A 27,223-nucleotide genomic window follows, 5' to 3' on the forward strand; every position below is an offset into this window, starting at 1 on the left:
ACATTATTGTCAGATCTGTCAAGATTAACTGCATGCTTGTTTCTCGTGCGATTTAGACACTACTGCAACCAAATAGATCAGCAGGGCTGTCAGGCAACTGGTATGGTTTAAAAGGAAATAAATATGGCAGCCTCCACATACATTTCATTTCAGTTGTCCTTTAAGAAAAGTGCAAATCCATTCCTAAACTGCTGCAGATTAACACGTGCTTAATAGCAGTTCTACAGATAGTGCAGCAGTGCAGGCTAGACATGATTTGTGAAGGGCTCCTCCCCCCTGCTGCCGGGTGTCCTGTGAAGGTGTTCTGTGTTTAACCCTTCCAGTGCTGGGCATTGATGCAATACAACAGTTGTATTGATTACCTCAACAACAGAAATTTCCCTCACACTCTGCACTGTGTGAGAGACCTTTCTAACTCCTCCTGTTTTACAACAGCTTTAGAAGGAAACTGCACTATTTAGTGATTTCTTAAGATGTCTGATACAGGTCTGCATGGATTTCTAAAAACCTACTAATACTTTGTCTCACACACCCTTGATAAACATTCCCCTATGTTCCCTCTCAACTACCTAATTACACTGCAGCAAGCTTACTACTAAAAAAACACGTCTATAACTATTAGTGCCAGGAAAAAAGAGTTTCATCTTTAAAAGTGATTTCTACTATTCAGTGGACAATGAAAATCTTATTTTGCCCTGTAACTCTCAACCACCTTCTGCTACAAGACTACAGCAGCTTGAGAATATGTGCAGAAGTGTGGTGGGTACAGTTATCATGTTAGATGGGTGATAAAAGTATCTCTGCACTCTAACAATGTAAACAGAGCGTTATAAACAACCAATTTTTACACCTCAAGGCAAGCACTGTGATAGTTTTACAAAGTCTGCACAAAGCGATTTTTGACTTAGAATGTACTATATTAATATGAGTAATAAATGTGTCTGCTGAGATTTTGACAAGTACACTGTGTAATATCTCTTTTCTTAAAGTAAAGTATTAGATTGAGAAGGAAATATGCAAGTAATGCACAATGTCTGTTTATTCCATCAAGCACAGAAATTGTTATCGCCATAAAGCAGATAGCTATTAGCTGTGTTCTTTTTCCGTCTATCTCTTTCTTGTTAAAACACTTTTTGCTCTCCAGAGACCATGGCAATGGAGAAAAATTAATTAGCATCAAATACATTTTCTCCTACATGAGACAGATGACTGTACAGAACAAATAAAGGTTAGGTACACAGATGTGGCTTTTATGGGAAAGCTGTTCTGTACTATTTTATTAGCAAGTCCATTTCTGCACCAAGGAAGCAAACATTATTGTTACTATTATTACCCAATGTGACTTCATTGTTAAGTGGCATTGCTGCGCCAGTCTTTGCCCATCTGTCCCAAAATATCGACTTCCAACATTACATTACAGAGGGACTTGAAAAAGCAATACTCTTTAGCTGCTCTGTACTTATGCTAAGCTGTCAGGGATCTCAATGCCTGGGAGCTGAAACTACTGCCTAACTGAACATTTGTTATCCTCTAGACCCATTTCTGTGTGCCCATTGTGCTGTTATAAATCTCACATCTCCACTTAACAGAAACCTTCTGACTCAGAAGTCTGGTGTGCCCCATTGAAAGCACATTACTAAAAGATGAGGTAACTTGACTGCAGGGGCCTCTTCAGAGTATTTCCAGTGGGTGACAACACTCTTGACAAAGGTCAGGGACATTGATAGAATCAGTCAAGAGATGAAATGTTATCTGGGAATGAATTATTGTTATTCCCCTCTTCTATACAGTCTGCATGGAAGCTTCACTGATGCTGGTACCATGGTAATAAGAAGGTTTACAAGAGGGAGGGGGAAATGGGCCATGCCTAACTGGTATTCTTTGTGGATACCCATGCCTGACTACTCTTTAAAGGACAAGAGGTGCTGGGGCAGAGTCAGAAGACACGGCCTATATACACTGTAGCAGTAGGAAAATCAAGGACTTCACCTGGATTTAATTCCTCACTGACTTTATTATGTGTGAACATCACAGTGAGACAGAACACTGTTTTGGTCACCCACATCCTTTGTCATGAGCACTTATTATAAATTCAGGTGAAGTCTCAGATCTTTTTACTGCTGTGTGGATTATCCCTTGAGGTCATAGGTTTTGCTAATAGACTACCTGGTACAAAAGGACAGAAAACAATTAGGAGGCACTACCTAGCACTTTTTTCTTGACCCGAGGAAGTGGATATAGGCCGTGAAACGCGGTGTCATTTGTTGTGCAATATTTGAATAAGAAGTCTGAAATTATCGTTCAGTGAAATTTATCGAAAGTAAGTCCACACTTACCTTTTTATTTGTTTTTTGATTGTTTTGCATGATTTTGGGATGCCTCCTAGTTGTTTTATGTCTTCTAGTATCAACCCTGCTGTGGGGGTTAAATTGTCTGTTCTAATACATAAGGTTCTTATGCATCCACCACCGAGTGGGGACGTTACTTCCCCATATGCCATCCAAAGTGGTTGCCTGATTAGGCAACCCATATTTGTGAGTATAACATAATTTGTCTAATTATCACCTACATCCGATCAGAGATATACTACACCAGACCAGGCTCCCGTTGTCCCTGTGGATTTTCTTTGTTTCCTGCTTTGTACATGGAAATTTGTGGGTTGCAGTATCAGTTGGGTACGAATTGGTGGCTATATACAGAGTAGGTCTGATAATAAGGATATGGAGCATGCATTAGTATTTTCCAGTGAACACAGAGCTGATTCTGCCCACAGGAGGGAGCAGAGGGAGGATGTGGGTGGTGGGTGGTGGCCGATGGTAGTTTTATCTAGAGGACCAAAATCTCACTTTTCTGGGAGCTCTGTGTTCTCTGCACCAATTTCTGGGTCATGTGACTGTCTTAAAAAAAATGTAATAATAATAATAATAAAGATTTGTGAAAGCTGCATCAGATATCAAGTTTGTAAATAGGTATTTTGTTTGATATCAGTGTGTAGATTGCCATCTGTCAATTTTCACTTTACATTAAGTAATTATTTTTAATGAAAAGTTTCTGCGTGTTAAAGCGATCCTGCTAAAGGATACTATCACGCTTCTATACATTTTCTCAGGTTGTTCTCACTTTCCTGACACTGATCTAAACATTAGCATCATCTCTGGAAAAATTGGCAAAGTGTTAATTTCTCACCCTAATGAACAGACATGTTGAATGATTCGCATGTTGCAGAAAACAAGTGAGGTGTGAATTATTTTTAGCATATTTCATTTTATTAGTAGATCGCTGCCAAATCTGTGGCTTGCTAAATGGAAATGTTGAATCAATCAACACTGAAAAAAAACATTCATAGAGTAGTCATGAGTAGTCATGTCAATGGATGAAAGCAACAGACCAATTTTTTTTCTATTAACATCTACCACCCCTTGTACACTAAATTATTGTCTATAATTCAGCTGAATTGGTAAAGATATAACATTGTTTATATGTGTTTTGCTCCCCTATAAATATTCTTATCACCATGGTACCAGCATCAGTGAGGCTTATGTGCAGACTGTTGGAGTTTATCGGTATAAACTGCATTATTTTGGGTGTGCCTTTATGGATAAGCGGGTCTGGACATGTATTTGTTCTCAGGGAATGATCAGCATGTATCTGAATAGACAGCTGAGAACAATGCACCAGCCCTCAAACCTGACATCTACTGGTGATTGAGCTGATGCCCAATGATGGCATAGGCTCAGTATCTGACTTCAAAGATGGTCTACCACATTGGGTTTGGGGATGTCACAGGAACCTGTTAATCTGGTGTTACAATGGATAAATCACAGAGGAACAATTCAGCTAACATCCACTCCCAACTGCTAAATGCATAGACACTTGCTGTATACCATGGAGGAGGGGTTTTCTGCACCTGATATATCAGAGCAACTACTTTGGAATCTCTCTCCCTAAGGCCCGGTTCACACTTGCGGTGGCCCTCCGGAATCGCCGTGCCGGAGCCGCACCGCCTGCAGAACGGACGGAACGGACGCACGGCATAGCAATTAAAGCCTATGCGTCCGTTCACATGGGTCCGTTCTGCAGAACCGGAGCCGGACCGGATCCGGGCCGGATCCGGACTCCGGCCTCCGTTCCAACATGCGCTATTTTTTCATCCGGCCCCTCCGGCAGCCGTATCCGGGGCGGAGCCGGACTGCACCATCCGGCCAATACAAACAAATGGGAACCGGAGGCCGCACAACACACTGGCTGAGAAATCCGGATCTTCTACCCCACTTCCTATGCGGATTTTTGCGGCGATATTGGCTGGGGACACATGGGCAAGCATTTTGGAGTGGAGCAGCACGAGCTGGAGGTGTTGGCAGGATGTTGGCAGCATGTCGGAGGTGGAGGTGAGTGCTAAACAGCAGATGGCCTGATTCCACAGGTCCCCCTTCTGCTGACCTCCCAGACCCCAACATTTTTTTTTTTTTTTACGTATATTTTGCCAAACGGATCCGGATCGCATCCTGATTGCCACCTGATGCAACCTGACCGGATCCGGATCGGATCCGGATCAGAACCGTACGGTTCCGATCCGGATCCGGTCCGGATCCGGTCAGGTCATCCGGTCCGTTTGGCAAACAACCGCTAATGTGAACCGGGCCTAACAAGGATGAGACAGACTGAGCAGGGCCAGTGGATGAATGTGTGATGAGATAGAGTAGACCCTATTGTGTTTTCCCCATTCCCTTAGCCAGCACTTAATATTTCATATGCCATAATTTGTACAGTTATTTTAAGTAAATAAACCTACACTTTTCACCCTTTGTAATGAGTTCAAGTGGTCGGTTGTTACCAAGTAACAAAAACTAGAGTATATTATACACAGACTGTATTGTAAAGTGGCTGGCTAGTGCACTGGTTGAGAGCACCGCCGCAGACATAAGAGACCATAAAGCAATCATTAACCTGCTGGGCGGTCTGGACGAGCTCAGCTCGTCCAGTACCGCCGGAGCCTGCCGCTCAGGCCCTGCTGGGCCGATTTGGCTCAAATAAAAAGCAGCACACGCAGCCGGCACTTTGCCAGCCGCGTGTGCTGCCTGATCGCCGCCGCTCTGCGGCGATCCGCCGCGAGCAGCGGCGAAAGAGGGTCCCCCCAGCCGCCTGAGCCCAGCGTAGCCGGAACAAAAAGTTCCGGCCAGCGCTTAGGGCTGGATCGGAGGCGGCTGACGTCAGGACGTCGGCTGACGTCGATGACGTCACTCCGCTCGTCGCTATGGCGACGATGTAAGCAAAACAAGGAAGGCCGCTCATTGCGGCCTTCCTTGTTTATTCTGGGCGCCGGAGGCGATCGGAAGAACGCCTCCGGAGCGCCCTCTAGTGGGCTTTCATGCAGCCAACTTTCAGTTGGCTGCATGAAATAGTTTTTTTTTTATTAAAAAAAAACCCTCCCGCAGCCTGCCTGGCGATCTTAATAGAACGCCAGGCAGGTTAAATACTGCTTGCACAAAGTTCTATTTTGTGGCACCAGCAAAGCTATCAGTAACTAGAGACAGGCAAGATTACATGCCACAAATGCATTATAAAAAATCATGTTGATTTACTACATAAAAAAATAAAATAGGTTGTGTTGTGGAATTCACAACTGTTATTGAAAACAATACAATCTAAATCTAATCCAATCTAAATCTAAAAATGTAAAAGACTGTAAGCATATATTACAAGTAGATGTATTCAAAATAGTTTTAGAATATGTATGGAAGAATACAGAAGACAGGTATGAGTGCTTCTCACATTCATAGAGTACCTGAATGTTCAATCTTTGCATTTTTTATACAATACATTTCTGTGTATTGAAAACAATGAAAATTACTGTAGCTGTATTCGCAGGGAGCTATGATGATACCATTTATTGGTTTACGTAAAGAGAACCTGAGGTGTTTTTTTTGGGGGGAGGGGGGGTCAGATGGGACACAGTGGCATGTTCTCTGCCTCATGACATGCCTCTGTGTCCCCACACCACCTCTCTCTGCCCCCCCACCGCCACGCTATAGCCCCCCCCCCGCTATCTCAGAGGCAAACATGTGGTAGAGGGATTTTTCTGTTCAAAATGGCCACCAGGGGCATTTCCTGCTATTGGGCAGCTCCCTCTCTCTGGCCACGCCCCTGCCACTCCCCGCCTCCCTGCACTCTGTGAATGAGAGAATGTATCTCTCATTCCAGGGTTGTGACCCAGAGGTCAGGAAAGTGAAAGTGGGCCATTGCGGCCCACAGGAGCGACAGGTAAGCAGTGGTTTTGGAGGCTACCTGATCCGCTCAGCCCCCCAGTTCAGGTAGCTTAGTTTTTATTTTATTTCATGAGCCCACCTTGGGCTCTCTTTAAGACAAATAGTGCACTTTCTGTGAATAAGCCTATTCCTGTATATTCTACTGCTACTTCTAGGTGTATTCTACGGACATCATTTTGAACCTGATTGAACCTTGTACTAGTGCATGATGGAATCTGCATAAGCTAACTAAGCTGGGACAGCCAACACACGTTAAATGAAGGTCAGATTTTTTATGAGACCCTACAATGTCCTGACAGCTCTCATCTAAACCTTAGGTCAAACGGTAGATAAGCAAATACTGGTGAATATGTATTAAAGTGACACTGAAGCAAAAAACAACATATGAGATACTGTAATGATTTGTATGTGTATTACAGTTAAGAAATAGAGCATTGTAGCAAAAACAAATGATTCCCCAGTACAGGAACAGTTAAAGGGGCACTACAGCGAAAAACTGTAAAATGTAAAATATGTGCAAACATATACAAATAAAAAGTACATTTTCTTCAGAGTAAAATGAGCCATAAATTACTTTTCTCCTATGTTGCTGTCACTTACAGTAAGTAGTAGAAATCTGACAGAAGTGAAAGGTTTTGGACTGGTCAATCTCTTTATAGGGGATTCTCAGGGATATATTTATTTTCAAAAGCACTTAGTGAATGGCAGTTGCTCTGTCTAACTGCCAACAAACTGTGTAGTGAGCAGGGAAGCTGGCCAGCATCATTGTTTAAATCCTTTTTAGGGAATATGTTTATAAAGAATAAAAGCCCTGCTTAGAATCCCCTATGAAGAGATGGACTAGTCCAAAACCTGTCACTTCTGTCAGATTTCTACTACCTACTGTAAGTGACAGCAACATAGGAGAAAAGCAATTTATGGCTCATTTTACTCCGTAAAAAAATGTACTTCTTATTTGTCTATGTTTGCACATATTTTATATTTTACAGTTTTTTGCTGTAGTGCCCCTTTAAGAAACTTCGGTTGTTATGTATGCAATAGAGCTTCTCTGAGCTCTCTGACCCAACTTGGGTCGGCTACAGTGCTTTTTTCTGGAGCACTTATACATCAAAGAAACAGTCAGATACAGATTAAATTAAAGTTTTACTGCAGGGAAGTTCAAAGGATCATTAGCTCTGTTTGTTCTATAGTTCAAAATACAGAGTATGGTTTGCATAATGCAAAAATGATAGAATTATGCAATGTTTTAATAAAAGCTATATATCTGAAAATAAAAATACGAGACTATTTTCTTTGCTACTAATGTTCTATACGTAATCCTTACTACACATACAATTCATTATATCATACATTTTTTCACTTCAGTGTGACTTTAAATAAGTTAAATCATGAATTCACTTTCATACAAAAATTATAGAAATAATTCTCTCCAAGACAAGTGCATCTGCCACTATCCCAGACATTGTTACTAGTAAGCTGCAGCCTTTCTTATGATGTCTGTCTGCTTCTCCTGGCTTGCAGGTGTGCTGCAGGAAGTTGTACAGTGTAATTGGTTAAGTTGACTTGCACAGGTTCAACATGAAGGATTCCTTGAAGATGTGACTAGTTAATGAAACAGCTGTTCCATCCACCACCTAACAGTGGACTGTGACAATGACTGCAAACATAATTTATCTTGTCTGGAGAGTAATAGCAGGCTGCAGAATGAGCTGGAAATGCAATTTCACTGACAACATAATGATAAAGGACTTGTGTATCAATGACATATTCAGCATCATCTGCTGAACACAATACACTGCTGTAAAAGATTATCCTTTGTGGATTAACTTAAAGGAGTCGGGCGGGGGGTAAAAGTTGAGCTTTACATACTTGGTCTTCTTCCAGCCATCCACAGCCAATCAGGACCTTTAGTTTCCTCACGGTCCTCTCAGTTGTGCTGCTGACCCCCTTTTTGAAGATAGCCCACTGGACTAGTCATAGGCTACTGCTAATGCGCATCCCTGTGTTTCTTCGACTGCACTTCCGTAGCCGGAAGCATTTTGCACATGCACAGTTTGTAAGACAATTGTTCATGCACAGTAGCCTGCGACTAGTCTAGTCAGCCGGTGGTGTTGGTGCACGTGGTAGCAGTAATGTTATACTGCACGGGGCACTTAAGGGTTAATGCGGGGTTCTGGCGATCGCTGGGTGCAGAAATACATCTCCCTCCAAGTTGCGACGATTTGGAGAGGGAATAGTATTTTACGCCACCGGCGATTGGAGCGGCAGCAGGGTGAGCCATCATTCGGCTCACCCTGTGCCCAGCTCACAGGCGGCATACATATACGTATGCTAGTCGCCAATCTTTCAGAGGGGGGCAGTGGCACAGTGGAGGGGACTAGGAGGAAACTGAGGGACCTGATAGACTGTTCGGGGCTGGAAACCTGCCTCAGACTTCCTTTAAAACAAATACTATCAGCCCTTTAAATGAGTGATCTGCCCATTTGCTTTTAAAAATATATTACATGGTCTTTGGGACATGGAGTGCCAATTTTTATTATTTTATTTCATACTGACACAATTTACACACTGCTTGGCAAAGAACGTAGAAGTAATATTTCTGTGAAAGTTCCCATTTATCCAGGTCATGTTATATATGAAAAGAAATACAATAACTTCAACGGGACACCTCTTTCTGTTGTGGAAGGCATTTCATCATTCCCACAGAGTAACGTCTTCAGTTGTAATAAGTGACAGAGATTTCTAGGCATTTTCTTATCCACTTACTTACAGCCAATATGAGGAAAAAATACACCACTGTGCTACTCTAGCTCTATAGCACAATATGAGAACCAGGTATTGATAATCAATCAGCTTGTGACATAACATCAGTAGTCCAAGACAAGGAAGCACTGCAACAGGTAAAAGTACATAGTAATTCATAGAATGAAGTTGCTGCGCATCAATATGATGGATACCGTTGAGGTGACAATTCTTCAACACCTCCCACATATGTGGGGATCTGCAATCAAAAACACTAATATAGTGTAGTATAAATCTGTTACCAGTTTGCACCGTGGCTAATGTGAGGGTACAACATAATATACAATAAAACACTCCCTATCCAGTGCAGTGAGGGTGAGCACTGCAACCCCCATCTTGGCGCTCACCAGATTTACAGAGTAATAGTGGACTTGGTCAGGCCTAAAAACCCAGCTTTGCAACATTCATTTCTACCAAGACGTATACAAGAAAATTAAGTATATTAAAGCGGGATTGTCAGCCACATAATCAAATTCCATTTAAACACTGTGCTGTGTTTATAATGCTGCCAGGAATCTCACCCTGTGTTGCAAGCACTTGCATCTATTCAGAAATGTCTCTGCTGTAATTATCTTATCTCAGTCAGCCAGATTCTATTTTCTCATCATCACTGAGGAGAGAGGGAAGCTTGTCATCTCCTCTACCACATTCCTGCTCCTCAGTGATTGGATGAGAGCAATTCACTGTGACAGGCTGAACGGAAACCTGATCCTGTGTGCTCACACGTGTTTACAAGCAAGCCAGAGATGACACTGCAGATTGGAGGAGAAAATTAAGGGAGGAAATGACATCAGAATAAGCTTCAGTCTGTGGGAAAAAGATATGGGCACTGCCAGGAACAGAATTCTCTTAATTTACTATATAAAATTCACTGAAATCAAAACATGGACAGTACAGTACATCTGTTATGTAAGTAGATCAAGTATTTATCTACTTATACATGTGTGTTTTTTTTCTGGCACAGTATGGCTAATCCTCCTGCTTTAAATTACATGGTTATGTTTTTATTTTTCTTTCAACTCTTTGAAATGGATACGGGGTACTTCTACCTGAGGAGGTAGACATCTGTAAAGGGGAACCCCACCATAAACTCCTCCAGGGAATTTGTGTTCACCAAGCTGTGGTAAATCCACTTCTGGTTCTCTGACATGGATTATTACACATGATTGCGCTCTGCCCCAGATCACTAAACAGAGGTCTAATTATCATTGGATGTCTGGTGAAGCGCACACAATGAATTGTGGCAAAAGAATGCGCAGCAGGAATGACATAGTGGCAGTTAATCTATAGTCTTCAATTCATGAATAATTAGAGACCGGGCAAAACAGAAAAAAAATATGCACTTACACATAAGATTGTAATGTATCCTGGAAAGTAATGGCCTTGTGTGCTCGTGCATAATGTGAACTGCTTCATAAAATTTGATGCAGTTTTACCTCTGCCGCATACTTATTTTCTGATTAAATAAAGCACAAAGTGTTTCATGTGCTGTAATTTACAATAGACATCACTTTGCATGCTGATGCATGCATCTTGGAGAGATATTACTGCTTACAAATGATTCCTTTGCATTTATGCTTTCTGTAAGTCATGAAAGGAAGCATTTTCTATCATCCTTAATTCTGCCTAGAGTATACATTATATTAAGATGAGCTTTCAAAGGTTTGCAGATATGGGAGAAACACAATAACTTGGTTACTAAGTAACAACAAGAATTCCTTGCTTATTATGTTTCTCGACTTACTTATTGTTTACTAAGACCTTCTACATATAGAATGAATGTATACAATGAGCGTGGACTTGTCATCATGACTAAGTACATCTATGCATAAACTCTTATTTTTAGCTTATTGCTCCAGGACATCATGAGGTCTAACACATAAAGAGAAACCGTGACCAAGAATTGAACTTCATCCCAATCAGTAGCTGATACCCCCTTTTACATGAGAAATATATTCCTTTTTCTAAACGGATCATCAGGGGGCTCTGTATGGCTGATATTGTGGTAAAACCCCTCCTACAGGAAACTGTGAGGACCATGGTCCTGGCAGTTTCCTGTCTGTGAACCTCGTTTCATTGTGGGACATAGCTGCTTACAGCTGTTTCCAACTGCCAAATAAGCAAGCAGAAGCTACTTCCAGTGGAATGACCTGCCAGCAGTAAAAATGTCACCATGTGATAAATGTCAGAATGTAAATCAGGGAGAGGAAAGATTTTACAATGGGCAAACACTGACCAAATAATTTATACATAATTATTGTAAAAATGAAGCACTTTTTTATTACATTATTTTCACTGGAGTTCCTCTTTAATGCCAGATTTGTACATTTTCCTCTTCAGGCCCCTGGGGTATAAGTACAAATCATGGGGACCCACAGCAAAACTGATGGTGCCCCCCAATGTTAACACCCTTACCCTTGCCTACCCCTGGTGACCATCACAGCATGGGGTCCCGTCTTGTAAAGGGTCATAAAACAATTGTGGATATCGTTATATTCCCACCAATATCAAGCTTAGCCACAAAAACATCTTATCTGGAGGATGGATGCCTTTATCGAAAGTAGTGAAGTAGTAGTTGGGGCACTCTCACAGCTCTTACTCCCCCCCCCCTTGCACGCGCTTGCAGGGGCTACTACCCTGTAGTTATACCCCTGCAAGCCCAACTAGCACCAGCGCCCCCTGACCTGACCAACAGAAACCGCCACAACACCCCCCAACGCACACACAATTTATACACACCTTTACAGCAGTAACATCAAAGTGTCCGCTCGCGTAGGTACCTGACTGACCAGTAATTGATTTGTTTGTGGCCAGCTGATAACAATTATAATAGTTTAAACAGATAAACATTAATAAAAAGGTATGCTGTAACACAACAAAACATTTTTGTGCCTTTGCCCCTAATGATTGAATTCACACACAGGATGTGCTGGAGAGAAAAGGCTCTTGCACATCCTTATGGACTAAGAATTATTGATTTATGAATAAACCCCTATAGGATTTATTGCACTGCATTTCTTTCCTTTATTTATATTAACTTTCAGTTATGGACTTTACAACTTGTTCTATGAGTACAGACGCAGCATTTCTGGGCATTAATCATATGTGACATATAATATTCCAGGATGGGTGAATAATTGGAACGCATACAGTCAGTCACTGACAACAAGGCAGATATTAGGTGGATAGTGAATTTAATTATAACATTGCAGTTCTATAGAAACAAAGTGCAGGGGATAAACAAAAAATAAACACTAATATCATGGGACATGGGAGGAAAAATATTATATTACCCATAATAAACATTGTTTTTTCTTTCTCCTCTTTTTAATATACCGTATATACTCAAGAATAAGTTGATTCGAGTATAAACTGACCCCCCCCCCTCCAACTTTTACCCCAAAACACAGAAAAAAAATTAACCCAAGCATAGGCCAAGAATAGGAAATGCTGCACCTACTGAGGACCTCTTAGGGCTCTCTGATCACTAACCCAGGCCCTGCCCCCAGTATCTTCAGCTGAACATATATGGTTTGACCACTGGCTCTTATTCCACTCTCTGTGCAATGCATATACGTACGTGCATAGTGCATGCCCTGTAAAAGGCAAAGCAGCTCCATAGAGTAAATTGCCCTTTGATTAGAGATCATTAATGAGCTGTTCCATAAAAGAAAACACATCCGCTGGGCAACTGTTTCTCCTCAATTGTCCCCTGGCCAGAGCAGTATGCATATGTAGATTTTTACTGTATGTTCCCGGGATGTGCTGGACCAGTACATGCAGATGTTTTCCCTTAATTTTCCAGTGGCAAGTTACTCCCTGACAAAGCAGTATTTACAGCTGTTTCCCCCGGTATTCCCCCACCAAAGCAGTACGTATAGTTACCGTACATCCCCTGAGTGTCCCCGTTATCTGCAGAGTTCACTCACTCGTTCTACCGCCAGGATTCATCTTACGCTTCTCTACCATGAGTATCTTCTCTATGATGTCTTGCAGTGGCACACGTAACGTGAGGGACCACTAGGTGGCGTCATAGAAATGAGACGGATAGAGAAGCTGAAGATGAATCCTAATTATTAGTGAACCATAGGACCAACATGGCCACTAAGCACCATAAGCAGTGTTATATGTAAATTAGACTTTGGATATTATTTTTCACTGCCGTTCTGGGCAACATTTCAGCTTACTCAAACAGCTTTTATGTACATACAGAAATCACACCTTTAAAGAAGGTCCTAACAGAAAATGAAAATGCCAGTTCCTGCTGGAACCAATAGTTCAGTTGTGGAAAAAGAGCATCTTAACATCTTACCTGCTTTGTGCAGGTAATTATTTATGCATTTGTGAGCAGTTTGCACATACAAATGAGTAATGTTGGCAAGCCAAACCTATTGTGAAGTTTGGAAAGGCTGTACATTGACATGCGAAGGTATTTTTATTACTTAGATTAAGGTAAAATTCCAGAATTGTTTGAACCCCCCCCCCCCCCCCCCACAAACAAATAAAAAAGGAACACCCATCCCTGCCCATTTTTCCAGTTTACTTCTATACATTACAAAATCGTATTAAGATTACCTTGATTTGTAAGCTAAAATAGACACTCCACACCTAATAACGAATTCAAGCATATGGGCATTACTAGTTTCTACTGGACAGTACTGTATAAAGTGCATAACAATGTCAAACACACTGCTCTCAGAGCTTAATGTGAACCCGCGGTAAAAATAAACTGATGAGGTAAACAATTATATTTATCCTCCTACTCCTAAATATTACTTTTTATGTATCCCATGGTTTTCTTTATATTTAAACATTTACAAAGTGGATTAAATGTTTTACTGTTGCTAATAAAAGGCAGCCTATTAAAGGCACTCCGACCAGCACTGCACAGTACTTAAAGATGCATACCGTTCTGTAGCTTGTGCCCTCCTCTTTCAATAGTTTTTGTTTGATATCAGTTTAAAAATTGCGGCTGCCATCTTGGTTGTGTTATAACTTCTGGGTCATACCTGTCTTCTGTGTTATTATAGAAGTGCAACACTGAATGAAGCAGGAGGAGGAAGTGACACACATGGCCATTGGACAAGTGAAGGAAGCAGGAAGAGGAAGTTACATGCATGGCCATTGCAAGAGGCTCCTCCAGGGGGTTCATAGCATAATTTTGATGGAAGTCGTCTGGCCCCATGCATTTTATAAGGGCAATACCAGAGGGAGTTTGGATAAAACAAGTGCCTGGTAAGTGTGCTGACACACTAAATTGTTCATGGGTATGCTTAAAGGCATACCCATGAGAGGTGCTTGGAGTCCCTTTAAGGCCTCTTGCACACTGCAAGTGATTCCGATTCAGATTCCGCTTTTTAATCAGTTTTTACATCCGATTCAGATTCCGATTTGCAGTGTGCAGGGAGCAAACTGCAAATCGGAATCTGAATAGGATGTAAAAACTGATTAAAAAGCGGAATCTGAATCGGAATCACTTGCAGTGTGCAAGAGGCCTAAGTGTCTCAGAGTTAGAAAAAGGTCAATAGCTCATGTATTTTATCTCTCCCTGCCCTCAGAAGTTATATTCTGCCGGGAAAACTTTTATGCCTGTAATTTGCTTATCAGTGATGTTTACTAAATTTACGACAGGGTACTGGCAAGACAGAAGCTGTCACTTCCATGCCTAAAAATCAACTCTTTCAGGCAGCAAAATAAAACAAGCAAAACCTCCTGGTTATTAATATGTTTGACACTGTACATACACGTTTATCTCATCATGTTACATATTGCCTCGGGTACACTTTAAAGGTCCATTTAGACTTGCATAGCCGGCTGCAAACTAAAATAAAAAGATCTTTTTTAATGCAATTAAAACACAAATGAGCTCAAAGCAACTGTTAAATCTAATGCTAGGTATAACTTCAAAACACACGGCCCATGACCTGTAAGTTACTCAGACTAATATTGCCATCTGTAATCAAATAGTTGAAAACATTGCTATCTTCATAAGAAAAACTAGACCAGAAAAACAAATACACCAATGAAGAGAAATTACAAGGACATGTTATGTTCATAGGTAAAAAATGCTGCTCTACTTTATAACCTTATTCAGAAAGAAGTACTTACTGCAAATGTCAAACTCTAGGATCCACTAAGGTACAGCATGATGCCGTATAATATACTCTCTACATGACAGGTAATAAGTCAATTTATTTTGGATCTATGGTATTTTGCCATGGTTTTTCCAAAATGTTCAGAGAATCATTTATTTTCATATACACTTGAAAACAGTTTCAGTGGGAGAAGAATTCCAGCTTGGGAGAGTTTTTGTAATGAGCTAGTTAGTGGCTGTCTGAGGTTGGAACTGTCTGTCATTGCATAATACTATTCCCTCTCATTTTCATTAAAGAGGAACCTTAATGCAAATTGAACTTCATCCCAGTTATTAGCTGAGACCCCTTTTCCCATGATAAATCTTTACCTTTTCTCTTATAGTTCATCAAGGACCTCTGTATGGCTGGTAGTGAGTGAGATGAAACCTCTCCCATAGTGTGATGTCATTCTCTTGGCCATGACAGTTTCCTATCCGCGAACTTCATTGCAATGTGGGAGATAAGCGCTGTTGCTAACTTCCATGCAAACATTATTTCCCTCTGTGCATATATGTATATATCAACCGCTAAGCCTATCACATTGTAAATGGGTATGTTTACAGATAAGAGCAGTTGGTGCTGTCAAGTTTTTTCATGCCTGCCAGTAGTAAAGATAATGGCCTGCAGACTCTCAGTGGATCAAACAAACTTCGATTTTTTTTTAGCTTCACAATTTGCAATGTCTTCATTTATTTTTTTCCCCAGCTACTGTCTCAGCAAAGGTCCTGCTTAATGCAGTAAATCATGTAGAATTATTTACCCATGGTGGCCATACATGTTACAATGTTTTCATCCAATCTTACCATTTCTATGTAATATAAGGTAACTGTCTAAATTATCCTTTCAATATATTCACTTAATTTACCCTTATACTACATAGAAATGGTAAGATTGGATGAAAAAATTGTACCATGTATGGCCACCATAAAACTGATTTTCCAGCTTTTTGCTGTTTACCCAACAATTTTTTCTCAACTTCTTGGGACATCCATCAGAAATGTATTTTAAAATGTCAAAGTTTACCACTTTTTGTATTCTTTGCAAATGAGATTGAATATCTGTGGTGTATTATTGTTTATCTAAAAGGGTTTGTTGGTGGAGTGTCCAAGAAAATCATAACTTGACTAGCTGAGCAATATCCTATGTAATCAGAAACCCCAGTTGTGGTTGCATGATCAATGAGGTTGGTAACACCATATCTAGATGAAACACTATCCTAAGTGTATGACATGGCGAATATGACATCATGATGAACTTCTAAATTTCACTGTATGGTGAGAATAATACATTTATAACATTTTTTTTTAAAGTATTTATATTTTTCTATTGGTATATTGCTTATTTTAAACTCCAAGGCCCATGTGCAATTAACTTTTACACCTGAGTTATTTTTCATTTTTAAACTAAAATTTGAGCATTTTACAAATGAAAAAAGTACCCAAAAGTTGGCGAACAAGTACTATAAAATGTATTTTGAGTATTCTCTTTCTTGCTGGTGGCTTAAAAGACATTTTATTACAAGCTGTGAAAATATCACCTAGGGGAAAACTCAGGAGGAAAAGTGAATTGCATATGACCCCAAAGGTTAAATATATAAACACACAGGCCCATATGCAATTATTTTTTCTCCTGAGTTATCTCCTAGGTGATAATTTTTATCTTCTTCTTAAAATACATTTTCAGCATTTTACAACTGAAAAAGTACCAAGAAGTTGGCGAAAAAGTACTATTAAAATTATTTTGAATATTTTCTTGCTTGCTGGGGGTTTAAATAGTATTTTATAAACAAGTTATAAAAATATCACCTAGGTGTAAACTCAGGTGAAAAAGTGAATTGCATATGGCCCACAGTTGGTTATTTATTTTACTTTTCCAGTCTATTTAAAATAAAAAAAACTACTTACCAAGTGATTATGACACTTCTGCAGATAGGAGGGTTCAAGCTGGGCTTTATTGCTTTAAAGTGCTCATCATTACAAATATTTTATACTTTTATAAAACAAAACTAAATATAAAAAATAATCACACTGTGGTAGTGGTTGATTTCCGCAATATAGTTTTTTGTGGTTTTGGTGCAATTGGAGGAGGTTGACTTCCAGGCTTTAAAGGAGGTTGACAAACACCACTGTTAATTCCCAATCCACCATTTTCCACAGGGTACGGCGGTTTGGGTGGAGGTGGTAATGGACAGTGGTGGGGAAGTTTTGTTGCTAAGTGGACAGGCTCTCCATGAAGATGTACATCTCTGTTTTTCATTTCTGATCGAACATCACAGTCTGGACAGTAGCCATGATATAGAACATTTTCACTAAAACGTACTCGTTCTCTTGTTGTAGCCTGAGAACACCTGTCCTTTTCTGTCCTGTGTGTCAGAGACTGTCCTGTCATTTTATCTACTTTGATATTATGAATTGCACATACATCACCATTAGGAAGTTTGACAGGTCCGCCAGGAAAGCCACCATTTCTAAGTGACACTGGATTATTCTTTAGCGTGTTGGTGGAATTAATTAACCTTTGAGTTTCTTCAAACTTCACTGGAGTTAGCCGTGGAGGAGGTGGTGGTGGATTAGGCTTCCTAAGTACTGTCAGGACAGTGGCTGGATGTGCAGGTGGATTTATTAAAGGTGCATTGGCTCGAACTTTACTCTTGTCTATGCTGGAAGCTGTTGTGCTACTTGAGCTGCTGTTCAATGTATCTGTTTTGGAGCTGTCTGTCATCTCCTCTTCCAGCTGCAAGTCTGAAGTCAATGTGTCAATTTGGTCAACCACCTGCAGAACAAAGAAAAGGTAGTTACCAACCTGCAGCATGCAAAGTTTGACAAACATAATAAAAACTTAAAAAAGAGAGAAGACCGAGAGCCCAATATAGTGTAGTATGTATTAAAAAGGGATGAAAGTAGTATGAAATGTAAGTAATATACTCACAAACCAGGGTTGCCTCCAAGGCAACCACTGTTCAGGCAGGTGCGGAGAATAAGCCTGTCCCCACTCAGGAGTAAAACGTCGCTCTCTGTAGATAGAGGGAAGTAGTAGGGTAGGTCACCCTTCCACCAAGGGTGGATTTCTGATTGCGCAAAGGTGTACAGAGGCGCCGGAAGGATAAAAGTAACTAAAAAGTTTAAAATTGTTTTGGTTGTGGTGGTGGACCAGCCAACCATAAACAGACAAGGCTGTCGGTTTTTGAAAACATATATACAGTTTATTCGATTACTCCCAATACAAGGTCGCAACGCGTTTCACGGGAAATAACCCGCTTCTTCAGGCAATAAAAGACAGGAGCAATACACAGCGTATCGTCTAGATGATGCTTGGCACCTCTGAGAGGTGCCAAGCATCATCTAGACGATACGCTGTGTATTGCTCCTGTCTTTTATTGCCTGAAGAAGCGGGTTATTTCCCGTGAAACGCGTTGCGACCTTGTATTGGGAGTAATCGAATAAACTGTATATATGTTTTCAAAAACCGACAGCCTTGTCTGTTTATGGTTGGCTGGTCCACCACCACAACCAAAACAATTTTAAACTTTTTAGTTACTTTTATCCTTCCGGCGCCTCTGTACACCTTTGCGCATAATAAAAACTTAGATTGTCTTATACTTAACCACTTAAGGACTACAGGCTTACACCCCCCTAATGACCAAGCTATTTTTTACAATTCAGTGCTCTGCAGCTTTAACAGCTTGCTGCAGAGCCATACAACATAGCACCCAAATTAACCCCCCCCCCCTTTTTCTGCCCACCAACAGAGATTTCTGTTGGTGGGCTCTGATCGAGGCTCCAGGCTTTGAATTTTTTTTAATTTATTTAATTGTTATTAATTAATTAATCAAAACGCATATTTTATTTTTATTTCTCCCTCCCCCGAGGACCAATCAGAGCGATCCTCTCTCATTGGCATCAGCCTATTAGAGGGAATCGCGTTTGGAGCCTCTCCAGGGGACAGCCAAGTGACAGGGCTATCCCCAGTACAGCGCTGCGGTAGATCGCAGTGCTGTACAAGCAAAATAAACTTTTTTTTTACAGTTCACCAGCAACGATTGCCACTGGTAGAATGTTGATGGAGAGGAGCTCTGTCACTCAAGCAGGGATGCATGCACATCCGCGCGTGCAAACCATGCTAATCTCCTCCCCCAGGACTTGATGCCTTTTGGCGTTCTGGGCAGACCACCTTGCGGCCACCAACTGACATTAGGCGGTCGCAAGGAGGTGAACCCAAGCTGGTACTACCTGCTAACCTAGGTAGAGGGAAGCCTATGGATAGTACAGATGCTTTTCATCTCTTCCTTGACCCACCATTGCAGTACCTGGACCCTATGAACATATCCGTATGGCCTGGCACCCCGCACGTACAAGCACATCCGGACAGCACCTGCATGAGTACGGCCACGTCTGTGGAGTTTGTCGAAACTGCTCTGTTATGAGCCGCTGTGTGCGACTGTGCAGACGCAGGTGCACTACGGTGGCATGAAGGGAAGCACAGATGTAAACTAAAACAGGTCCAGCGGTGGTGGGGTTGAGGAGGCTTCCCTCTATCTAGGTAAATATATAATTTGTTTTTCCTAGCTGGCTTAGGTTTGCTTTAATTAGTTAAGTGAACACCGTATTTTTACTTTTGATACCAGACTTTGACATTTTGTTTAGTCGTCTTCGTCTATAATTTGAAACTGTGTTCTGTTGTCTATTATTTGAAACTGTGTTCATGAAAATAATTAATAAATGTTATCTTTTAATTTATTACAAAAGTATCTAAAGTAGAAGCAAGTTGTTGTATGCAACCCGTGGCTCTCTTCACATTTGCATTTGTACACAGGGTACAAGAAGATACATTCCTTTTACAAAGCACCAGGCACCATGACATGTCCTTCACTAACAGCATCAACAGACTGAATTCAGAAAAAGAAATGTCTTTGTCACATCAATATACATATAATCTGCACAATAAACTATATGAGCATAGTAAAATGTTTTTATACTACAGTTAAATCTATAACGTAAGGGAATACATAGCTGAATAACAGAAAGATCCAAAAATACATTATTTGGAACTCAAGTAACCGGCAACCTCAAGTAACTGGCAATAAACCAGGGGGCGATGGGGTCTTTCTCCCTTTATCTTACTAATACAGAACAGCACACAGCGGTAAAGATGTATGAGAGGTACAGGCTCTTCTTACAGCTGTTGGCTGGTCTGCTGCATCTTCCGTAGGCTCCCGATGTGAGTCACCTGACATGCATCGGGTCACGTGACATACATCGGTAGCTGTACAGAAGATGCAGCAGAACAGCCAGCAATTGTTGGGGGATGGAAGAGTCACACTAATCCCCCCCAACCGGTATCAGACAATCCCTGGCTATGCCAGATAACAGGGACTCTACTGTACTTATTAAGCTATGGGTCTCTAGCAAGATAGACTGATAAAGTCTCCTATTGCAAACAAGGCACAATATAACATCAGGAATATACAAAGTTATGGATATGTTGGTGAAGCTGAGAATTCCAAAACATTGATGTTGGAGAATCATCTCCCTGTGGATATCTGACCACGGAATGAGTGTCATCCAACAATCAGTCACAGTTTGTAGTCATGGTTCATTTGACTGTCATGTTGAGTCACTTTCCACTGGGTAAAACTACAAACAGACATTAGTTGCAATCTTGCATGTTCATGGAAGCATCACTGATTTACTATCATGTTCCACCGCCATGTAGGGCCCAATCCAATTAACTTTTTCTCCTAAGTTTTCTCCTGGGTGATATTTTTACATCTTATGAATAAAATGCTTTTTAAGCCACCAGCAAGCAAGAACATACTCAGAATAATTTTGACAGTAGTTTTTCACCTACGTTTTGGCACTTTTTCAATTGCAGAGTGCGGAAACGTTATTTTAAACAGAAAAAATATGAAAAATTATCTTCCAGGGGAAAACTTAAAAGAAAAAGTGAGTGGAAGCAGGCCGTAGTGTCTACTTTGCCCATTACTTTTTGATATGTTGTGTTTAAGGTGAAGACTGTAGCAAGGATGGAACAAAGGCGCCAGTATCAGGATAAAATCGTTAAAAACCATTTAAAAGAGGAGGTAGTGGCGGACTTGCCTCCCCCGTAAGTAGACACCGAATTGGTTGATTTGTTAGTCAACATTCAAATGTATAGTATTTATACACTCCACAATGTAACGTGTTTCGCAAGATTAAACCGCTTCATCAGGCAATAATGGGAGCAATAACTAGTACTGGTCAGTGTAGTTGCTTAGCGCCAACAGAGGCGCACACATTTTGTCTTTCTCCATAACCTGGTTATACTACATACTACACTATATTAGACTCCCGGTGTCCCTTTCTGTTTTCTTCCTTAAGGTGAAGACTGGTTAAATATTTTGCCTAAAATGTCAAGCCTCTTTATCACTAAATAACAAGTTATCTTTATGAAGAAAAATCTCCAATTCCACCTCACTGAAAAATTGTATTTGCAATTCTGATTCCTTCTTTTAGTAATATCTTAAGGGCAATATATATCCTTTCGTTGACACAGAAATGAGGGTAATTTGTATCCTAGAAGCGCCAGCTCATCTAATGCATGCAATCTTTCCAAATCTCTGTGCAAAGTTCTTTCATGTCAATCTCTTGTACTTTTATTAAATAACCAGGAAAATTAAATGTTCCTTCATATCCCAGTATTTGGCATTTTCCTTAGCATTTGCTCAACACTGTATCAAGCCATATTCCTGATGATTCTGCATTCTGGAATACCTAGGTAAATCTGTATTCGGGGCATTAATAACGTAAAAGTACACTGTACATATCATAGGTAAGTTAAAATTCCGTATATGATACATATTCATCTTAAAGAGACTCTGTAACAAAATTTTCAGCCTTAGTAGTAGTACTTCTATCCTATAAGTTCCTTTGCCTGTTCTAATGTGCTCTGGCTTACTGCAGCCATTCCTAATTGCACAGTAGCTGTGTTATGTCTGTTATATGATCTAATCTTCTCTCTTCTGTCGGCTCTGTCAGCAGAGGCTGGAATGTGTGGAATGTGCTGCACTGCTTGTCATTGGCAGAAGCTATACACACCCCCTCCAGGCCCCCTGCAGGCTCTGTATGACTCACACACTCTGCTTATGTGAGCCTATCACAAGCTGGTTAGTTTGTTTGTAAACACTGCCTAAAACTGGCAATTACAAGCCAGGTTTGCAGCAGAGAGTGGCAAAAACAGCACATAGGGGCCCAGGAGAACATAATGAATAGAATGGTATGCTTTTTGCTGTAAAAATTTTAGAGTACAGATTCTCTTTAAACCCAAGCTGACCTGTGCAGTCTTTGGGTTAGACACTTGTATGGCTAGTTATTATATTTAATAATGATAATATAAAAGCTTGGCAGATGAGCTTTTCATCCTTAGGCTTGTGCAAAGAAGTAGGGGGACATGATCTGCGTTTGAAGGAAAACATTTTTTGTCGACATAGAAAGGCTTTCTTTGCAGTGAGAGGGATTAAGATATGGAATATCTTATGGCTATAAGTTTAATAGTAAGATGTGCATTATCTCCCCCCCCCCCCCCAGCTGCAGACGCATCCTTAGCCTCTAGCCTAGTGACTCCCCTGTCTAGCACTCCTGTACTGTCACCTGAGGGTTAGAGTGCAGATCTCTGCAGACAACAGTCCTTGTACATGTGTATGAAACTTAGCAGTTATGAAAGGCTGTCCACAGGGGGATATGACTTAAACTGGCAAGCCAATCACTCCCCTCCATGCATACCAATGTGTCCTAAGGGGTGGGCGTGTTTCAGACTGAGGAGATAAGGATTTACAAATTGGTACAATTTTAATTTGAGAAAAAAATAATTATTTTATAAACAAAATTTTTATAGATAGCTAATTTAGTGAATGCTCTGTTAAATGCATATGCTTAATGGGAAACTTAACTGTAAAAACATTTGCTAGTTATTTACCTGGTGCTTCTTCCAGTTCCCTGAAGTCCTCCTGCTCCCTTCCTGTGATTCTGCATTGCAACAATCGTTCACTGTCTCCCTCCCTAAGCCGGACGACTCGGCGAGTTGCCGGCCACTGCGCATGCATGGCGCTGACCAAGCATCTCCTCTATTCTGCTCCCGCAGCTCAGAGTATACTGCACATGCGCAGTGGCAATTATTTTCTTTTCGATCACTGGAGCATGATGGAGGAGGTGCGTGAAACAATGCTGCACATGAAGCGATCGGAGGGGGACAGTGGCTACAAGGACCATCATGGAATGACAGCGAGGGACCAGGAGGACTTCAGGGGGCTGGAAGAAGCCCCAGGTAAGTAATTAGCCATTATTTTTTTAAGTTAAGGTGTTCTTTAAACAGGAAAAAAGTGCCTAAACTGGGACATTAATAGATAGAGGTGCATTTGACTTGAAGTTGAATCTCCTTTGTCACCATGTACCAATGTAACATCTGCGGCTGCGTGCACGCAGGGTGTCTCCGCAGCCGCCTCAGTTCCCTGCTTGGAGACTTTTTCCATTTTGTCGGCGTCTAGCACGCCGAGGACGGAATTGTCATTAGCACATAGGGTTGCTGTATCGTGTGGCCGCGCGCGTAGACAGGACCTTTATGCTGGGAGGAGGCGCGTCAGCTGACCCGCTGGTCTGCTGACGTCAGAGGGGACTCACGCCGCTCAGGATTGGCTAATTGTAGTGGGCGCGGCTGTGAGGCCTCCTCTGCTTCTTAAGCCTTCACGATTCACTCGCAACCTGTCTGCTGTTGCAAATACATACTTGTTAGCGCTCAGACCTTAGACTAGTATCCAGTGTGCTTTGATCTGGGAGGAAACCAGGAATTTCACACAAGACTAGGACTATTGTTTATTGTATTATTATTGATATTCTGTGTATGACTCTGGCTTATCTCTGACTCCGCTATTGCTTAACGTTTCTGTACCTCTGCCCATCTGATCTAGTTGCTGATCCTCTGCCTGAATACCTACTACTCTTTTGCCTACTGATTCTGTACTGTATCTGCCTCTCAGTTGCCGAACCTAGCCTGTCTGACCTCTCTACTCACCAGTGGGCCCTTGCCACTGGTGAGGTGCTTTTCTGATAGTACCCACCAACTCATCTGGTGAGGTTTAGTTAAATCTACTCAGTTACTGTTTCTGATAGTACCCACCAGCTCCTCTGGTGAGGTCTCATTAAACTAATCAGTTACTGTTGCACCAAGCACATCTCATTCTGTGTTCCTGTTAGCTATTCTTGCATTATTGGTGATTATGCAGATCACCACATAATCAGGTATAGCGTCTGTATTATTGGTGATTCTGCAGATCACCACATAATCAGACGTCTATGTTGCTACACCAAAATATTATTACAATCGTTACAACCAACTTCAGTAATACAGAGCAATAAATCAGAAAAGCACCTTTTTGACTGAAACAGCTGCAGTAAACTGCAGTCTGGTAGTTGCAGGTACAGCACATTATACATAAGCATTGCCCTTTCAATGGCATAAATAAACTAAATCAGGTTTATAGAGCTATGAACATGTTATACAGTACCAGTGACTTGTTAGTGGGAGTTCAATGAGACTATGTGAAATGGAAATGATAGCTTCCTATTGATTTTACCTGCACACAAACAGAGTGCATATGGCACAATGTATGTATCAAAGGAATAATAGCAGCTAGGTAGGGTGTCGGATATGAGACCTGTGCTGACTCTCACAGGACGATTATGGTCTGATATGCCAAATCTATCAAGTTCTATTCAATTGGAATTTGATCAGATTGTGATTGATTGCTACAACACAAAACAAACCTAATTTGTATAGATTTCATAAGAAATCAATTCAGCATCAATCATATTATAAGTCAAGCATTACACTGTACCTAGAACCCGAAAACTGAGCTTGCCATGCCCCTTGCACAATCCCTGCATCCCCCCTCCCTGGCCACCAGAGAGAGCAGAATACATTACCTGTAGTCAGCAGAGCTAGCTACATGTCCTCTTCATTCCTCTCTTTATTACTGTAGCTACTTGCGGCTCCCTGACGTCACATGACATGCAGAGACAGGAGCCATAAGGAGTTACACTCTACGGTGCGGCTGGACAAAGGAGTAAAGGGATGTCCTTTAGTACCTAGCTCCACTGACTACAGGTTACGTATACTGCTTCCACTGCCAGGCTTTGCAACTCACAAAAGCTGTCCCGGCACCCTTGCAATGACTGGGGCTGCAGGGGCTAATGCTACACCCCTGCTGCCATGCAACAATATGAGCCATCATTTTCCCACTGCTTCTGCTCCTCTCACACAGGGACATGTTGGATCTTTTGATCAATAAACTGCCCCAACTGATTAAAAATGAATGGATTGAATAGGCTGAGGCAATAGATGGCCAACCTATTCCATCCAAATGATAAATGCCAAAAAAGATCTATGTATGGCCTGCCTGCTTACACATATTTCCGTTGTGATTGCTCTATGGCACTTTAGAAGCAATATAATGATTTCATATATTCAAACTCTAATTGATCAATTAGAAATAAACAATTTAACAGAAACATTTCCTTTGTCAAATAAGAAAGTTTCATCAAATTGCAGAGCCAGGAGATCTGGATTGCACTGAATTAATTTAATGCTTTAAAACATTCAAACAATTATTTAGTGATCTTCTTAAAATTGATAGTTGAAAGTGAAATTGTCAGCCACCAAATCAAATTGCATTTCCCCACTGCTCTTTGTTTATTATGCAGCCTGCAATGTAACCCTGAATTGCAAGCATTCCAATCTAATCAGAAGTGTTTGTGCTGTAATAAATCCTATCTCAGTCAGGGCTCAAACTCACTAGCGGCACTTTCTAAGTGCTAGTGATTTAAAAAAGCTCTTGCTAATGCAGTGCTTTGGGGGATTTTTATAAAATCACATTGCTCAAGTGGGATCACACCCACAGAATTACATTAGCAAGAGCTTTTCAAATCCCAAAGTGCTCAGAAAAGTGCTCCTAGTGGACTCCAGGCCTCAGACATTGCCGACAGAAGGAAGCTTGTTATCCCCCCTCCCACATTCCTGCTCCCAACTAATTGGCTGAGGGCAGTTCAGTGTGAAGCTGGTGAAATCTGATCTAAGCTGTGCTCACAGGTGTTTACAAAGTAAGTTAGATATGGCAGTGCAGTTTCTAAGAGAAAAAAAGGAGTAAGGAAGGAAATGACATCAGGATTGCCTTTATTCAGAAGAAGTCAAAATGAAAAATGCCAGGGACAGTTTTCTCTTTATTTGCTATATAAAATGTACTGAATCAAAACATGAACAGTGCAATACATGTGTTATGTAAGTACAACAAGTATTTATCTACTTGTATATGTGTTTTTTCCCCTTGGATAGTTCGGCTGTCCATGCTGCTTTAAGGGCCCATTTTCACTGCACACTGATCATCGCATCGCACTGCAATTAAACCGCTGCTAATGTAAATCAATGGAACTGTTTCCTTTGATGCAAATTTTTGGACGCGATGCGGGGCGAAGCAAATCGGGACAATTATGGATAGCATGCTGCAGATTTCCGCAGCACGCATCCATTGTTGCTAACAGGAGGCTGCATGATGCTGCATCCAGTTTTTCAGACAGCAACCTAAAGTACCCGCCGCAGTATGCAATGCGGTGATCGCATCGCATTGCAAACACCAGTGGAAACGGGCCCTAAGAAGATTTCTATAAAATCTTTACATGTGTGGCCAGCATTAGAGACGAGTTAATCTATGTCAAGTGGTTCATATGGTTAAAGTATGTAGGAGGGGGGAAATCAAAAACTATGCAATGTCTAATAAAATTGATATCCTCAGCTTGAGCGCAGGACGTATTCCGTACTTTTATTTTTACATAAAATTGCTCATTTCAAACACATTTAAATCCCAGGCTATCCATCCTAAGGAGACATTACACTGAAGAATAACTCGTTTCACAATGGCTTTTCTTTCTTTAAAAAAATGATACAGCAGCATAACAGCTCTTCCATGGCTGACAGATTCCTCATTTGAAAGTTATTGCT

The 27,223-nt window shown here is 41.0% G+C and overlaps 1 protein-coding gene across 3 annotated transcripts in view; it reads right to left on the reverse strand.

Annotated features, from left to right (window-relative positions):
• Window positions 1-27,223, reverse strand: part of PRR16 (proline rich 16) — a 399,363-nt gene that overhangs the window by 81,077 nt on the left and 291,063 nt on the right. For all 3 annotated transcript variants that reach the window (XM_068247078.1, XM_068247090.1, XM_068247082.1), the window contains exon 2: window positions 17,107-17,974. In XM_068247078.1, the coding sequence (XP_068103179.1) occupies window positions 17,225-17,974 (750 nt within the window). In that variant the 3' untranslated portion in view covers window positions 17,107-17,224. The remainder of the gene's footprint in view (window positions 1-17,106; window positions 17,975-27,223) is intronic.

The sequence above is a fragment of the Hyperolius riggenbachi genome, chromosome 1 (assembly GCF_040937935.1).
Source record: "Hyperolius riggenbachi isolate aHypRig1 chromosome 1, aHypRig1.pri, whole genome shotgun sequence".
NCBI lineage: Eukaryota > Metazoa > Chordata > Amphibia > Anura > Hyperoliidae > Hyperolius > Hyperolius riggenbachi.